An 18,708-nucleotide genomic window follows, 5' to 3' on the forward strand; every position below is an offset into this window, starting at 1 on the left:
CTCCATGTGCAAATAGAGAAACAACATGTATCCCATTTGTATACAATAAAAAAAAAAAAAAGAATGAAGACCATAGTATTTTAAAGGTACTTTTCAAACATTTTACAATTCTTTTTACTTTTATATGTTGTTTGAAATTTTAATTGTGATCAATACCACAAAACAATACTTGCTCTCCCACTCTATTATGCATACGGTTCAGCAATATTAACCGAAATTGTCACAAAATATATCTATAGAATGCTTACACCTCAAAAATCAATAAATATATTTCCATGTAAACAAGTGCTCATTTCTGTCTTCTACATTAATGGCATTCTCATTTCTGTTCAGAAGGTTTTTTGAATGTTTGCTTTTTTTTCTTTGTTTTTATTTGCATAATATATGTGGAGTTCTCCCATATTTTTCTTTGTGGTACTGTCATATTTCTGTTAACATAATGTACTGAAGATTTATCCTGATTATAGATTTTGCAAAAATTTGTTATTTTTTAACTTGAAAAATAATCTGTGGTTTCTATATTCCAAATTGCTCCATCCACTCATTTCAAGTGATATTTGGTTTGCTTCCTCATAGTGGCTTTGTTGATTAATGCTGCAATAAAATTTTGTGTTCTAATGTCTTTAAAAAAAAAAAAAAGAAAACTAGACAAAATTTGCACTTAAAAGTATGCATGTAGGTTATTAGTGTAGAAACTTTATATTAGATTCATGAGGTTTTTTTTTAAATTCTGCAACTATAGTTAAATAAGATATTAGTGACATAGTAGAAGATCCATACTAATAGCCTAGATGTACCTTTTGACAGAATATCATGTATATCAATATTTAGATAATGTGTCAAATGAACTTGCATCTTGCTTATTAATTTGTCTAACCCAGGATGGATTGATAACAGTACTACTTTCAGACAAAAATTTATGATTAAACTATTTTTCATATGATTTGTTTGGTTAGATTTTGCTTTGCTATTATTCAGAATTGGGAACCTCTTTCACAAAGTTCTATAAACAGTGATGAAAGAAGTGATTTTAAAGAAATTCTATCATTTGACTTTTATTTTCATATTTTATCCAAAATGAGTCAAGAAATGCTATGTTTTCATTATTTATCTCTAAAATTTCATTAGTGTTCAGTTCCAACAATTTATTCTGTGTATTTTTAGTTAAATTTAATTTATTTTAATGAAATAGGTAGATTCTGAATTCTTATACTTCCTTTTTTTTTTTTTTATGAAAAATAAAATTCAAAAAATTCTACTAAATTGGTAGGTTGTTCAATGATAACTGTTTTACAGATATGCAATATATAACCCATCACTTATTTTATTGAAAATAATTTGAGTATTGTTATCAATCTACCCTGGGTTAAATAAATAAATAAGCAAGATGCAAGCTTATTTGGTACATTATCTAAATATTGCTATATGATATTCCATCAAAAGGTGCACCTAGGCTTTTAGTATGGGGTTTTCACTGTTTTACTCATAACTTTTTTGTTTAACTATTGTTATTTTATGAAATATGCCACATTATTCTGTAGATCTTCTTATCTTACAAACTTCTAACTTCTATATTTCCCTCTAAAGCAATTCTGCTGAACATGTTGCATGACAGTATTTTAAAAAATTAAGAATCCCCAAAGTAGCCAAATAATAAAATCTGGCTATCTAAATTACTTTGTCAAAAATTGGGACCAATTTTCTTATTTCTCACAAACACTAAAAATTCATTTCACAGGTTAACATCTCAGTAGTAATTTTCCCTTCAATAACCAACATTCCTTATCAGATACTAACTTCTTGTTTTTAATCAGTTGTCACGTTACCACACAACAAAGGGAATAATCTTAAATTTAACACATTAAACTTTCTGTGATTCCCCACTTGTGTTATAGCATTAAACACATTACTAAATTTAGCTGATTTATTTTTTATATCAAGGTTTTTGATTACATTCTGGTGCAAATTCTTCAATTTTGCTATTTAACTAGTAAAGAATATTTACCTGTGCCTGTCACTGTTCCCACAGAACATATAATTCTATCTAACTTAAATACTACATTTGTTGATGTTGCATCATTCCTAATTTTTTATGTGGTTTGGCAAACGAGATGAAAAAATATCTTCTTTTTCTTTTTCTTTTCTTTTTACTAGGAATTGAACCCGGAGGTGCTTAACCACAGAGCCACATCCCTCCCGCCCTTTTCAAATATTTTATTTAGAGACAGGATCTTGCTGAGTTGCTTAGGGCCTTGCTAAGTTGCAGAGGCTGGCTTTGAATTTGCAATCCCCCTGCCTCAGCAGTAACTTCTTTATATTAGGGTCCCGTTCACAATCACATATGTAATAAAATAATAATCATATTAACAGTATCTGTGCATTCATCAAATTGTAATGAAAATGCTTTGTGAACTTTATTTGTTCTGTGATTTTGACTTCCACAGCATGAACTAATTCCTAGATATGCAAAAAAAAAAAAAAAAGTTCTTTTGTCTTTGAAAAATAGGCAGCCTAGAAGTAACTACAAGAAGTTGTGCGGTTCTCCCGTTTGTTTCTTTTCCTCTGGAAAATAATTACAGATAGAAACAAAGCTCAATCTACAAAGATGTTAACAAAGTATCATCTCTAGCAGTAAAATAAGAAGGCATTGGCTGAATACATTGTCACATTCACACAGTGAAATAATATTGGCCACTAAAGCTATATTATAGAAAATACTAATAATATTATTCAATAAAATTCACAGCAGTTATTGATATCGCCCCCCCTCAAAAAACAAAAAACAAACAAACAAACAAAAAAACACCAAAAAATGTTGCTCAGACTGAATTCTTTACTGAGGACCACAGGACTAAATCAATAGATTTACAGTGGGCTTGTTGCTTCTGATCCCTGGGTTATACCACAATCATTACTCCCCTAGATTATTATGTGTACACACACACACACACACACACACACACACACACATGCTCCACAAGGTTGAGGCCCAACAGGAGAGGGGAATTATTGTACCATTCTGGAATATCAAAACACATGACCACAATTATATAAGAATATTTTTGTTGCTGAGTAATGTAGCATACCTCTGTAATCCCAGCTTCTTGGGAAACTGAGTTAGAAGGATCATAAATTCTAGGTCAGCCTCAGCAACTTGGTGAGACCCTGTCTCAAAATAAAAAGTAAAAATGACCAGGGATGTTGCTCGGTGGTGAAGTGCCCCTAGGTTCAATCTTCAGTACCAAAAAAGAACATTTTTGTTGTTAGCTGATGAATTGTGAATTTGTTCTGTAAGTGTATATACAAACAAAATTTCATTTCAAACTAGGGACTAAAACCAAATATAAACTGTGGTTTACATATTTTGAAAGTTATTAAGTTACTCTAAATGTGAGACTTGGGAGGTGTTGTGTAACTAATGTGTCTATTATTAAGGTACAATAGTTTTTCTATGTGGCCGCAGGAGGTACATCAGATAGGCAGAATATCTTTAAGCTGACTCTTCCCAAATCACACAACCTGTGTAATGTCGTGTTAATTCTCCTGCTAATTCTCAGGCACTAGCACTTCTGAACACCTGTGTTGGACTCAGTGTGAAATAAATCCAGGTAGGGTTAGGGGAGACCTTTTCAGAAGTCTCAAGGGTAACTATATAAAGCACCCTTTTGGGTGCATGTTACATTGATTTTTACAACTACTTTTTGGGGAAGATAAACTAATCTTCATTGTACAGAGAAGAAACTAGACTCACAAGGATTAGGAGAGTGCTTAAGGCTGTATAGTAGTGAATCTTTATTCAAAAGCCTTGACACCAAGAGTCTTTGACTCCTTATAGGGTTAAGAAGTAGAAGCAATATTAAAGAATGATGGCTGTCAGTTTTCAGATGGTAACTGGGTTTGTCACTGGTGTAGAGTGAAGCCAGTCTTCATCTGTGTTTGCTGCTACACCATCTAGTGGTTCTGCAGAGACCTCCCCTATCAGGCTCTACCTCTCTCCAGGTCCTGAGCATGCCAGGCATGTAATACTGGGGCTCAGGAAAACCCACAGAGATAACTTTGGATTTCTGCTCATTCCTCATTAACAGTTCACAGCTGGGACTAGCAGGTCCTCAGTCCTGCTGGGGGATCAGGGTTCATGCTCCCTGAAGTGCTCACAGAAGAAGCTCATAAATCCCATTTGTCCATACCTGCTTTCTCCCAAGCTTGCCACTGGAGTCTCCTAGATCCCAGGTGTACTACAAGCTCAGTGGTTAAGCTGGAGAAGCAAGGTCTGAAGAAGGATTGGTTACATAGAGAGAGGATGCTCATTCCTCATCTTTATTCTCACCTCCACAGCACAGAGGTGAGAAGTCCTTGTCACATGGGCAGTAGCAATTCCTCAGCCAACATCAGTCACACCATAGACACAGTTTGGGGATTCCTGAAAAGGTCTCTCCAAACCCCTACCGGGTTTATTCCACACTGAGACCAACATGGGTGGTCAAAAGTGCTAGTCCTGGAGAAGATACACTCTCTTTGAACTGAGATGAGTTGTTCATACTTTTTTTTCATGGAACGACTAAAGCAGAGAAGATTGAGTAAGGTTCCACTATTGGGTAGCCTTACACACTCTCTCCAACCTTTCTGAGCTCAATTTTACCCTCACGACAGAGCGTAGGGGGTGGAGGGCCACCGTGCCACTGCCTGTGGGGACTGAGGCTGAGGCTTCCGGTCCCCTTTCTCTGTATTGCTGTCTCAGGTCCGAGTATGGGGCCACCACCATATTTCCCACCTTATTTAGAAACAGTCTTGTAATCGGCCTGATTCCTCAACTCTATTGGCAAAGGAAAGTCTTTGATAAAATATGATTTAATCAGAATCTTTCATTCTGCCTTTCAGTCCACTTAAACAGGATTACATTCAAGACCATTCTACTTCCAAACAAATTTACTTCAGTCACAACTCATGATTTTTAAAACTTAAGATATATTAAAGGCCTTTTCATCAGATTACAAATGGATTCAAGGAATAATAAAAATTCAAAATATTTATTTAACGTGTGTTGGGCATTTACTGTATTGCAGACACTGTCGACTCCTACATATCACTTTAATATGTTATTTTGTTTAAATCCTTGCAATCTTCCATGTAAAGTAGACACATTTATGATTATCCCCAGTTTATATAGGAGAAAATTTCTGCACAGAGAAGTTGAGGATCATCTCCAAAGTCACATAACTTTGATGTGGCTGAGCTAGGATTTGAACTAAGATAATCTGGTTTCAGACTCTACTCTGGATTTTATCACTGTGTTAAAATGAGAATAAACAGGAACAAGAAAATACAACTTTGTGCCATGTTTTTATGCCACCCCCTCTACCTCTTCTGAATTCAGGGTGAGGACCATGTCTTCTGATTAAATCATTGTCCCAAGTGATTAATTGGTACACACCATCAATTCATTTTCTAAACTCTTTCACTATGCCTTCTTTCCCCCCAGTGTATCCCGCTGCACTTACTACATGTTCTTTGATGTTCTACTCTGACCTGGAGGGAATACCTTTTCCCTTGAGCCTTCTAGACAGGACTCAGTACATGAGTCACTCTGAGTGGAATGTCTCTAAGGAGAAAAACTTATAAACTGAAGAAAGATGAGGGAGATGGTGGCACCGTTGTGACCTCTGGCCTGGAGTCCTTTGGGGGAGGAGGTAACAGATGGTCAGGGACAAGTCTCAGACTGTCTGGCTCTAGGAGGTCTGTCTGTCACCAATGCTCCAAGGACCTAGGTTGGTAAAAAGGAGGTCATGTATAAGCAGAGTTAGAACAAAGACACCTTTAGAGTAGGAATGGAAACCCAGAGGCATATGGGAATTTAGAGTCTGAGTAAGTGGCACAGGCAGTTGCTTTTGCATGAAGAAAGATGCTGTCACATGAGGACCAAAGAGAAGAACCTGGGAGAAGAAATAGTCCTGGATTGGAGTTCAGGAAGTCTTGTTCTTGGTCACAGTTCTATGTGACCCTGACAATTTTGTGCTTGGGTTTCTTGATCCTGGAAAGAAGCACAGGATAACATAACACACCTGCAGCCACATTACCACCATGGAGATGACCCAGGACCCTGAGCCACATTCCAGAGCCAATCCCATGCCTTGGAGTTCAGGGAGAAAGGAGGTGCCTCTTCACCTCTCCCGCAACATGCCCCCGTCTGAACTGTGACTTGCAGAGGAAGCTGGTGAGGTCTGGGTCCAGGGTCAGGGGCTGGGAGGCAAGAGTGCAGAGCAGGCAGGTAGAAGCTGAGGAGGATGCAGCTGTGCCTGCAGAGAACCAGAGAGAGAGCAGAGTGGAGGCTGGAGGTCGTGAGGAGGGTTCCCAGCTTCCCTTTCCCCACTTCACCCAGGCTATAGGAGGAAATTTGAAGAAGTGTGTGGTATAGACAGAGGAACTAGAGTAATCATCTGTGGAATTTTGCCAAGGGAAAGTGTGCTAGTAGGCCCACACCCTAGGTATAGGACTTTCTTAAGAGGCCTTTGTCTGGCAAGCAGGCTGTGCTTACCCTGTGGTAAGCTGGGCCATGGCAGGATGTTTCCAGGGTCTAAAGAAGTCAGTAGGGCCCTGTGGTGAGCAGGACAGGACCAGGTCCCATGACTGGGCAAAACCTCACACTTTAGAAGGAAGCTCAGGCTCCTGAACAAATAAGACTCCCTCATGGGAAGGTCTAGTCTGTGCTTGGGTGTGCCTGGTCTCTGCAGGAGTCAGGGTGTCCGGGTGTGAGTGAGGCATGGTGTTTAGTCAGATGAGGTTTGGCTCAAATCCTAGCTCTCCTATTCACTATCTGTGTGACTGGGAATATTTTAACATCTCAGAAACCAAATTCTTTCCTGTATCTTACAGTAATGTTAGTGAATCCACAAAACTGTTAGGAAATCATTGTTCAGTGTATGGCAAATCCCAGGACAGTGCCTGATTTGGTGCTCAGAAAATGCTATAGCATCTTAACCCCTCGTCCTGACCCCTACCTCTCTATAATCTCTGTAACACTGGCAATTGCCTCACACACACCCCATTTGTGCCCTGCAGGAACAGAGCCAGGTGAAACCAGGAGATGGAGCTGGATCCTGCGCGGCCTGCTCTCAATCAGACTGTACTACTCTCTGCCCCTGGGCCCTTTGTCCTGCTGGGGGTGCCGGGACTGGAGGCCCTGCATGCATGGCTTTCTGTGCCTGTGTGCCTGCTGTACATGGCAGCTTTGGTAGGGAATGCCCTTCTACTGGGGCTGGTGGCAGCAGACAAGGCACTCCGGGCTCCCATGTACCAACTGCTGGGGCTTCTGGCAGTGGCTGATTTGATTCTAGCCACATCCACAGTGCCCAAAGCTCTGGCTGTGCTCTGGGGTTTGTCAGGCGAGATCTCCTTTGGGGCCTGTCTAGCTCAGCTCTTTGTTGCCCATGTGGCCTTCATTGCTGAATCCTCAGTGCTGCTGGCCATGGCTGTTGACCGCTATGTGGCCATTTGCCAGCCTCTGCGCTATGGGGCCTTGCTGACCCAGCGTGTGGTAGGCATAGTGGCTATAGCTGCAGTGGCTCGTGGGGCCTGTGTCATGGTGCCCCCTGTGGTTCTGCTTCAAAGACTGCCTTACTGTGGGCAGCGGGCCCTGCCCCACACCTACTGTGAGCACATGGGTGTGGCTCGCCTGGCATGTGGTGACACACGCCCCAACATCTGGTATGGACTGGCCACCACGCTGCTTTCCCCATGCCTGGACCTAGGGCTCATAGGTGCTTCCTATGTCCTTATTCTCCGTGCTGTCTGTCGCCTGCCATCCCATGGTGCCCGCCACAAGGCCCTGGGTACCTGTGGGGCCCATGCCAGCGTCATTGCTCTTTTCTACACACCTGCCCTCTTCACCTTCCTGGCTCACCGTTTTGGCCACCACACAGTGCCTGGCCATATCCATATCCTGCTGGCTAACCTCTACGTGGTGGTTCCCCCAGCCCTTAACCCTGTGGTCTATGGAGTACGGACCCAGCAGATTGCTCAGAGGCTTAGGTACTTGCTGCGGCTCTTCTTGGCAGGGGCGGAGAGGAAGGTGGATCCTGAGAGGGCCTCCCCACAGGAATGAAGCTGCTCTCTCTTTTCTATAGTGTGTGTCCTCACATGGCCAGGCAATGCTTCAAGCACTCATCTGGGTAGAGCTCCCACCAAGGCGTTTCCACCTTCTACCCCCAGGTGGCCCTATACTCATGCCAACCCCATTTCCATCTCACAGTAAGAGTACACTGAACTAGCCTCTCCAAGCTTAGCTCTACCTGCAGTCTACTCCCACTTTTTATGACTCTATTCATCTCATGATAGGCTAGATTCCAAACATATAGAAGAAGTCGGGCCTGGACTGTGACAGACATGGAGGCCCAGACTGTGGTGGAAGATCTTGCCTTCCTCCATCACCCTACCCAAAACAGAGTCAGAATAGTTAAAAGTAGCTCTGAGTGGGGTCTTTGTACAGTGTGTGGAATTAAGCGGGAACCTCATGCTTGCTGAAGGAATGAAGACTGGAAGGGCTGGAGAAACGGCACAATTTGAATAAAATGGAACAGAGATCTGTAAACTAATTTGGTTTCTGACCTGATTGTTACCTAGGGTCTATATTTCTGGGAAGAGAGTGGACACTACTGTGGCTATCTCCCTTAGCTGTCTCAGAGGCTGAGGCTACTCCTGCTTTTCTGCCTTGTGCCACTGACTAGTTGTCGTTGGTGATTAATGGGAAGATGACTTTGGCACCTGATGTCATGCTTAATGCTGTATGTGTTCTCCTACCCTTCCTTCCCACCATCTCTTCCTCCATAAGGTGCCCCAGATCTAGTGACACCCACTGTAGGGGTGCCAGGCTTGCTCAGGCGCAGGTAAGGGCCATGGAGTCAAGACCCCTAGACTCCAGGAGTTGGGTGAAAGCAGGCTTGTGGTGAGCAGCCTGCAGACTCGTTTCCTGCAGGAACAGCTAGACATTTTATAAGTTTCTTGCCCAATCACAATGTGCCACGGGCGATCAGACCACCAGGCTCCTATACAGGTTCCCTTGGTATCACTAGGTCAATTTGGGGCAGTTGTTTACATTCCTAGGTGGTCAGCACAGAATGCTCCTCCCTGCAAATTTACACACTTGAGACATTAACTGCTCCGAGCCAAGAACAAGAATTTCTCCCAACAACCTACATGGACACTGACAGACAGGTTTCCTACTCCACGCACTTTAGGTTTTCCAACCCTCTTCTCTGTTATATTCTTAATCTCTATGTCTCTCTGGATCTCATTGTTAGAGCAAGGCTGGGCTAGAGGAGTTGATGGAGAATAAATCTCTGGCTTTGGACTGGGATTCAGATGGAAAAAAAGCAAGATGGAAATATCTCTCACCAAGGATTCCCAAGAAGAGTCTTGGGTCTGTCTTCCTGCAGTCATACATTCACCTAAGCTTTTCAGTCCTTTCCCAGAAGAGGAAGTATGGGATTCATATGCCTTTCTCTATTAACTATATACCAGGGAGGGAATCCCAAATGATGATATGAATAAGTAGAGGACATTGATACTAAGCATCCATACTCTCTGAAGTTGGGGCTACTATGAAAAGAGGAGAAACAACAAAGGACATAGTAAAGCTATAGAGACCACACTCCTCAATAGAAAATTGGGATGAGCTGGGTGTGGTGGCACACGCCTGTAGTCCCAGTGCCTCAGGAAGTGAGGCAAGAGGATTGCAAGTTCAAAGCTAACCTCATCAACTTAGCAAGGCCCTAAGCAACTGAGTGAGAACCTGTCTCTAAGTTAGTACACACACACACACACACACACATACATTTGCACACACACACACATGTACATGGGACTGGGTATGTGGTTTGGTGAGTAAGAGTCTCTGGATTTAACCCCTGGTACTATAAAAAACAGATACAGAAAAAGAAAACTAGGATGATACGCATGCACTATTCATGGGAAATACCTGCTTTCATAGGAAATCTGACATCTGCACAGTATGTCTCACTGCTGGAGAAGTACGCATGTGGGATGGTGGAGGATGAGAGTGTAATTTAGGGTGATCATCATTAAGAACACTGACCTGTGATACCCTGTTCAGACCTCAGGAACCAAACTCTTGCTTTTCTTTAGAGATGTCCATATGAGAGGCCAGAGGACTTGAGGCTCAACAACTTCCTGCAGCAGATTAGAAAATATTGAGTGGGGACTTTCTTGGAGGACAGGCAGTGGAGGCTGAAAGCATCAACACTAAGGGAACTAGGGGAGCATTCGAATAGTGGAGTAGAATGGAAATGTTTAGAGTACCTAGGAGAGTGGAGGAGGCAAATTGCTAGGGCTGAGGGAGGGTATATAAGAGAGCAATCCAGCACAACCTTGCTGAAGAAACACCCCCAGGCCTTCCTTTGGTCCTCCACTTTGGCACGTATACAAGTGTACACAGTTAAGTAAATGGCTTTTGTGCTCAAGATTGAACAGGTAGGGTTACATTTCCTTCTAGAGTCATCCCTTCCTTAAGGTTGAGGGAACAATCTTAATCCCTCCTGAAAAGGACCCATGACAAGGCTCCCCCAGGAGTCTCAGGTTTTCCTTAATCTGTTTGGAGAAGAGGCAGGGCAGAGCAGAGCAGATCTCAGCTGGGGGAACAAGGATGGCCCCATTTGTAGTAGGAATCCCATTTCCTCCCATGTTTGGAGGCACCAGTCTCACAATCCTCAACCCCTCCCACCTCCCCATATCTTCTTAGCACTCAGCACTTTCAGATGTTGAAATCTTTGTCCCCTCCTCCTGCGATTATTCATTTTCACTGGCGATAAAGCCCAGGGGAGCCCCAAGGACTTAGTGCACTCCTGCAGGAGGAGCAAGATGCAGCCTCTCCCAACTCTTCTGGCCACTCTACTGCTGCTGCCCCTAGTATTCCCAGGACAGCCTCAGGTACAGGCAGAGGGTGGAGGGATCTCAATCAAGTAGGTAGGGGAGATGGTTCTGTGCTTTTGGGTTGGCTTCCTTCTCTATGGTGATTCTGCTCAAGAATCCTTTAGTCCTTGGAGAGAGCGAAGGTAGAGAGAATTAGTGGGAAGAAAGGAGGATGGGACATCATTTTGTTCTGATTTTCCCTTGGCTTGTATGGGCATAGGATGTAAGAGAGAAGGCAAGGGCAAAGACAATAGAGGAGAGAACTCTGCTATCCAACATTCAAAATTATGTGGTTTCATTCTCTACAACTCTGTCACCACCTTCTTGTGGTAAGGATGTTGGAGCTAATGAGACTAGACCAGGTATTGCAAACTATGCAATCTTTGCTTCATTATCCCACCAAGACTCAACTATTGGGTTGGAGTTTCAAGCTAGAAACATAGCCAGAGTGCCTGATTATTGTTAGGACCAGAAAAGCTATGTGTGGATCTTCTCCAAGAAGTATAGAGGCCACATATTTAATTATAGAAGATTTGATAAGAAACCTCAGCTGGTGACACAGGTCTAATTTAAAAACTGGGAAGCAGCCTTTAATCTAGTACTTGCTCATTCAGTTTCAAAATGACTGTGGAAAGATGGACCTTGTAAATTATAATAAATAAAGAACTCCATCATATGCTGGCAAGCACTATTTCAAGTATTTTACAAATATTCAATCTCTCTCTCTCTCTCTCTCTCTCTCTCTCTCTCTCTCTCTCATTTTTAAAATAAAACAATAAGACAAATGACATAATTTCTGTCACTGTACACCTGAAAACACTGGGACACAGTGTCAAGCTAATCCAATGTCAAGAACTAAAATTAGAATTCAGGAACTCTGTTTATAGAATTAATGGGTTTGGGATCTATGTGAGTATGAAAGTAATATGAGAGGAAAGAAGATTTTCAAATAATGCATGTCTTAGCCCTAGAACATTCTCCTTTATTCTACTGAGCTAAGGCAAGGGATATACCTCCCAATATCACCCTTTTGGCCTGTACTGCATACCCACCCCCACATAGCTCAGAGATCTATTGCTTCCTTAGGTGTAAGAGCCCAGGATCTCAAGTAAACATGAAACCTAAGGGCAGTTTGTAGCCTCAATACTTATTAATCATGTGGCTTTCTAAGATATTTTTAAAGTCTCAGATGCCTCTTGTTTTTCAAATATAAAATATGTTTTGCAATTCACTTCATGTCACATTTCTGTGAATGCTAAATATTAGTCTAGAATCTGATGATTTGTGGTGCTGTTACTGCTGATTCCTTTTGTTGATGATTAGGAACTCTCTTTACCTGGTGACTTTAAGACAAGGTAAAGTTGTAGGATTGGTCAAATCCCTAGAGTGGGGATATGTTGAGACAGGATTAAGCTCCTTAAGTCTCTTCCCTAACCCTTCTCTGAAAGCCAGCTTTGCTCTCTTGCAGAGAGGCTTAAGGAAAAGTTGACTTCCAGCTATGTAAACTGCAGTTGAGATGGGGTGAGGGCGACCCAACCCATACAAGCTAGAGTTTGGAAACTTCAATTAGAAGAAATTAGAAGACCAAGACTCAGGTAGGTGTGGTGATGCAGATCTCACCACAGTTACTTGAGAAGTTGAGGAAGATCACAAATTCAAGGCCAGCCTGATGAACTTAGTGAGATCCTGTCTCAAAAAAAAGGGTTTGGTTTATACTCAAGGGACTTAAAATCAGCATATTATAGTGATACAGTCACATCAATGTTTATAGCAGCTCAACTCACAATAGCTAAACTATGGAATCAACCTAGGTGCCCTTCAGTAGATGGATGGATAAAGAAAATGTGGTATATGTACACGATGGAATATTACTCAGCTTTAAATATGAATGAAATTATGGCATTTGTTGGTAAATAGATGGAGTTGAAGAATAACACACTAAGCTAAATAAGCCAAATCCAAAAAACCGAAGGCTGAATATTTTCTCTAATATGCAGATGCTGATTCACAATAGGGGTGGGGGGCACTAGGGAAGAATGGAGTTACTTTAGATTAGGTAGAGGGGAGGGGAGGGAACGGAGCAGAAGTGGTATGGGGGCAGGAAGGACAGCAGAGCGAAACAGACATTATTACCTCATGTGCACATGTGACCAATGTGATTCTATAATATGTACAATCAGAAAAATGAGAAATTATACTCCATTTATGTATGATTTATCAAAATGAATAAATGCATTCTACTGTCATGTATAACTAACTAATGAGAACAAATACAAACTTTTTTTTAAAAAGGGCTTGGAATAATGTAGCTCAGTGGTATAGCACTTCTGGGTTCAATCCCTGGTACTGAAAAAAAAAAAAATTACTCAAAACCCCTGATAAAGGTGTGTCCACAAGTTAAGAAGAACCCCCCAAGTGAAGAAAGAACTCTTCTCTGGCACTCCAGAGCAGGGTCAGCCTCTTCTCCTGCCTCATGTTTGCAAATCGCATGTTGTGGTCCAATGTACTTCATTACATTTAGTGTGCCCATGCCCACGCTTTTGCAGCTGGTTAGAAGTGTGTCAAACTCTGTGGATGCGAGTGGCCCATGCCATTGTGTGGTCCATCTGCCCAACAACTCGGTCCTTCTGCAGCAGCTGGAGCAACTACAAAGTATGGCGCGGGAGCTCATTAGCCACTATGAGCAGGAGCTGTTCAGGGTGAGTGCTGGAACTGTGTGCTGGGGGTGGAGCTCAGAGTTATCCAAACACAGCCTCCCTTGGATCCAGCATGGGGTTGAGTCCTGGCACTAGAGAAGAAACTGGAAGAAGCACAGTCCTTATCTTTAAAATTAATCCTTAGAATAAATGTAAAATTAGGAACTTATCTTGAGATTTCCCACCAGTAGAAACAGTATAGACAGGTTTATGTAGCTGTGCTTCCTACATCAATGAGTAAATTAGATGATATGGATAACTGGAAGATGAGCAGGGGAAAATTTGGGCACGAGAATAGACTAGTCAAAAGTTTTGAAGTGGAATGACCAATGCAAAGGAGGCAGGAACAAAGGAATTGAAGAGTTAAAACGGAAACCCTGGGTGGAAGGACTTTTGGGCCAGACTGGCAAGCTTAATATTGTTCTTACAACAAGGATAAATGAACAGAAGTGTTGTGTCAACAGTGCGATATGGTCAATTGCTTGGTGTATCTTCCTTCAGTTGTTGAGGGATGTGGTCAACTGGAAGTTTGGAGTCCTTCTGTTCATTCTCTCACTCACTAATCTAGTTCTCAGGAGTGGCTATGACCAGAATAGGGAAAAAAAAGATAAACGTGGTGTGGGATAATTAGTCTTTTCCTGCAGTGAAAAGAATATGAGTGTCCTCAGCTGTGAAACAGGGGTAATGCTAATGCCGACATAAAGGACTGAGTAGAAGCAAGTGAGATGATACACTTGGGAGTGATTTGTAAGTGGCATGGCCCTGGGAGGATGTGAATAGATGGGAATAGACATGGGGGTTGACTTTTGGAAGAACTGCCTGTCCATCTCCCCATGTCCAGGCCAGCGAGTATGCTCGTGCCATTGAGGATCAAGAAATGAGTCACACACAGGAGATCAGGAATCCCAGTGCCATTAGCTCCCTCCATGAGACACCAGGCTTCGATCTGCTGTTCCTGCAGCTGGAGGGAGCGCGGAAGTTGGCAACCCAGCTTAAGACCAAGGGAGGAGTAGGTGGGGCTGCAGGTGGGGCTGCAGGCCTCCTCCACCAACTCCAGGACCAGGTATGGGGATAGATTAATAAATGCTCCCTTCCTTTCATAGCCCCCTGTGTTTCTGAATCTCACATATTTGGAAATTCCAAAATTACTTCTTTCTGGGGAAAAAGACCCAGAACTGAGAAATAGGAGAGCCAGAATTCAATTCTTAAGTTCAGATCTATGATCTACATCCCTGGCGTCTCATTTCCTCAGGTGACTAATGCCAGTCTCACACTCAAACTTCTGGCTGACACTAATCAGCACAGCTTCGGAGCTCTCCAACAGGAGGTGGATGTACTCCAAGGCCAACTAAATGAGTGTGAGAGGGAAAAGGAGCAAGAGCAGGCCTCCAGAAACCCTGGTCCACCCCTGCCCCCTGGTGAGTACACACACTCAATTTCCCAAGGTCTTGTTTCCCCAGCAACAAGTATTGAGAGTGCAGAGTTGCAGTAAAGATGTAGATGGGAACTAAATCTTCAATTTCCTTGTTTTTCTTTGTGATATTGAGGGATGCAGAACAAGATTGGTATACTTTTTTTACCCAAGGGTGATACAAATCATATAAACACCTCATAATAAAACCCACACATTGATCTCTATTTATTCAAAATTGACCTCTTAAGGAACCTGCATATGCACTGGGGTATAGGCACACATGGTATATGTACACATTGTTACTATATTTGACATTCTTCTCTTTGTGGGTTGCATACTTTGCACCTAGCTCAGACCTTTCCTGCTCTTCCCTCTAGGTTCTTGTGCCCATGGAGGGCTCCAGAAAGTCAGTAGACCCCTTGTGCTGCAGCTCAATTGGAGAGGCCTCTCACACAAGGCAGGAGCTTGGGGCCGAGATTCAGCTCCTGGTTCAGACTCCCCACTTTACTGGGTGGCTCCTCTGCGTGCAGATGGCAGGTGAGTCCTGGAAGACAGTTTGCTGCAATCAGATTCATTCTACATGTGCCATCCCTTTTGCTTTGGAGGTTTCTTTGCAGCTCCAGCACAGCTTCCTCTCTCTATTTTAGGTGTATTTCTGGGACTATCTGGCCTAGACCTAAAATAGGTGTCACCTCTTAACACTTTTCTAAAGGAATAAGTTTGGCCCCAGACTTTTCTGAACTTCCTTCAAAAATCCACTGTCTGAAATTTAAAGAATCTTATCATGGTTCCATCTCTGGTGTGATCCTATCTTAAGGACAAATTCTTCTACACTTGATCTCAGAATCCTAACTTCCTGCTCAGAAGAAATGTAGAGAATGGCCCTGGTTAACCTTGAGACTTGGAGTTAAACTGATCTGAGTTTAATTCTCAGCATTGCTACTTAAGCTAAGTGATCTTGGAGAAATGGATCCATTTTTTTTTTTTTTTTGTCATTTATAAAACGAGGATAATATATGAGAACATTGCATGGAAAAGTATGAACTGACAAATATTTGTTGGATTAAATAAAGGCTAAGTGAATCAATGAATAGATGAAGGAGCCCTTCACTATGTCATTCTGGTTAAAGAGTTAGGCACAAGTCATGGAGAGTTTGAAATCAGTACCTGTGGACATGTGGTGTTGAACCAATTGGGTAGAAGCTCAAGGGAGGGAAAGATAAATGTGGGTTGAGTCAGTCACTGAAGAGCTCAGTTGAATCTTATCTCAGAAGGATTAGCATTAGTGATAATAATGTCCTCAATTCATACAAACATTTGGTAGCATATGAAACATAACTTGGTTCTCTGAATCCTCTGAAAATTCTAGTTAAGACCCACTTCTCGGAGTTAAGAATAAGAATTTTCAAAACTTGAATAATTTAAGGGACTTTCCAGAGTGACCTCATGATCATCAACTCCCCGAATCCAGCTCCAGATACTGTAGTATACCTGCATCTCAAAGGCAGGTGAAAAGCAGTGGAGTCTAGGTACTGAAAAATGTCCATAAGAAGAATACAATAATATCTATTATTTGTTAATTGCACTTTGAGATACTGTATATTTTTTTCCTTTGCATTATCCCAATTAGTTCCAACAATCAATGAAGTAGATTCTTCTGTTGCTGCTTTTACAGATATAATTTATAAGCTAGGGGCAGAAGGTGTAGCTCAGTGGCTGAGCACTTGCATATTATGTGTGAAGCCCCAGGTTGAATCCCCAGCACTGCAAAAACAAACAAACTAAGAAAATTTATAAGTTGTGACAACTCAAGCATATTACTTAAACTTTCCTAGACCTAGTCCCCTAATCTGAAAGGATAAAATGTACCTTACAGTGGTTTTTATTATAATTAAATGAGATAATGCATATACAGTGATTAACAGGTATTGTAGCTGTTGCTGTTTTTATTATTATTGTTACTGTTATTTTTAACAGTTATTTATTTTGTCATGATATATGATAAGTAAAAGAAAATGGATTAAAACTCAATTCTATTTGACTCCTAAGTCTGTGCTCTAAATTGGCCCACTAACCTCCCCATTTTATAGTATTGTATTATTCTGCTTATTACTTTCACCTAATGAATTGATGTGGGGCGGGGCTTGGCCTAGGTACTTTGACTACTATAATCTACACAAGTCCTACAATGACCTGGTGATGATGAAGAACTATGAGCAGTGGAAGATGGGCTATGGTGACGGCAGTGGCAACACTGTGTACAAGAACTTCATGTACTTTAACTACTATGGCACAAATGACATGGCCATGGTGAACCTTTCCTCCAATACCCTTGTGCTGCGGCGCCCATTGCCTGGTGCCACCTTTGATAACCGCTTCTCCTATGCTGGTGTGCCTTGGAAGGACTTAGATTTTGCTGGTGATGAGAAGGGGCTGTGGGTGCTCTATGCTACTGAGGAGAGCAAGGGCAACCTGATTGTGAGTCGTCTCAACGAGAGTACCCTGGAAGTAGAGAAATCCTGGCACACCAGTCAGTACAAGCCAGCCCTGTCAGGGGCCTTCATGGTCTGTGGCGTGCTCTATGCCTTGCGCTCACTAAGCACTCGCCAAGAGGAGATTTTTTATGCTTTTGATACCACCAGTGGGCAGGAGCGCCACCTCAGCATCCTCTTGGACAAGATGCTGGATACCCTGCATGGCATCAATTACTGCCCCTCGGACCACAAACTCTATGTCTACAATGATGGTTACCTAGTGCATTATGACCTCACCTTCCTGACACTGAAGCCCACACTATCCAGATTAGCAGTCAAAAGGCCCTCTGGGGATCGTGCTCCACCCAAATCAGTCAAATCTAATAAGCCCTCCAGGTCCTGAGACCCCAGGCTAGGCCGGGCATTGATAGAAGTGTGTCTTCTTTCTCACCTCCAGGAGGACCACTCTCCAAAATGGTCATAGACTAAGTGATTGAGATACACAGATTTTATGTTAGTTCTTTATATAATTCATATCCCAATCAACACATTAAGGTTCCCTTTAATAATAGTCTTTGAAGGTTTACTTGAGAAACAAGTAGAGAGCATGTTTAGCAGGCACCAGGCCCTGGGTTCAACCCTGAGCATGGTGGCAGGGAGAGAAACTGTCTTTTCAATCCCTAGCACACGAGCGTGTGCACATGCACACACACTCACACACTCAAAATTAGCTAGGAAAGTGTTACCCACTCTTATATTTTGGCATCACATGTTCTGTGTTTTAAAACTATGAATCCAGCTCCTAAATTTCTAGATTATGTGTAGATTATGTGACTTAGAATTCCCAGTGTCAGTTAAGAACATCTAATTCCAGTGCAGATGATCCGTGGAAGCAGGTGATTATAGTAGGATATGGAAGTTACCACTCTTATCCCTTTTGTTCCTAGGGGTTCCTAGGGAGAAAAGAGGTAGAGTCTTGGTCTTGAAGATTAAATTTTTTTACTTTCCTAAATCAATCTCACTTTTACATTTGCTGAAAGAGAGGTTTAAGCCTGAATCCTACTGTAGGAAGTTAGCAACTGGTAACTGTACTGAATCTGACGTGAACTGGGCTGTAGGTCCAGAAATTCTCAATAAAGAAAGGTAGGTGTGTCTGCAGAAAGTCTTTCAGTCAATTGTCTGATTTTTTTTGCTTGTCTTCAAC

General features: G+C 42.1%; 2 protein-coding genes across 2 annotated transcripts; both read left to right on the plus strand.

Annotated features, from left to right (window-relative positions):
- Nucleotides 1-7,081: 7,081 nt before the first annotated feature.
- LOC124959545 (olfactory receptor 52D1-like) lies at nucleotides 7,082-8,098 on the plus strand. The gene has a single exon (XM_047517959.1). It carries the CDS (start codon nucleotides 7,082-7,084, stop codon nucleotides 8,096-8,098), a length of 1,017 nt encoding a protein of 338 aa, XP_047373915.1.
- Nucleotides 8,099-10,869: 2,771 nt separating this feature from the next.
- Nucleotides 10,870-17,907, plus strand: LOC124959546 (olfactomedin-4-like). The gene is made up of 6 exons (XM_047517960.1): nucleotides 10,870-10,938; nucleotides 13,467-13,619; nucleotides 14,458-14,679; nucleotides 14,869-15,034; nucleotides 15,408-15,567; nucleotides 17,184-17,907. Exons 1-6 carry the CDS (start codon nucleotides 10,870-10,872, stop codon nucleotides 17,905-17,907), a joined length of 1,494 nt encoding a protein of 497 aa, XP_047373916.1.
- Nucleotides 17,908-18,708: the final 801 nt, after the last annotated feature.

The sequence above is a fragment of the Sciurus carolinensis genome, chromosome 11 (assembly GCF_902686445.1).
Source record: "Sciurus carolinensis chromosome 11, mSciCar1.2, whole genome shotgun sequence".
NCBI classification, from domain to species: Eukaryota; Metazoa; Chordata; class Mammalia; order Rodentia; family Sciuridae; genus Sciurus; species Sciurus carolinensis.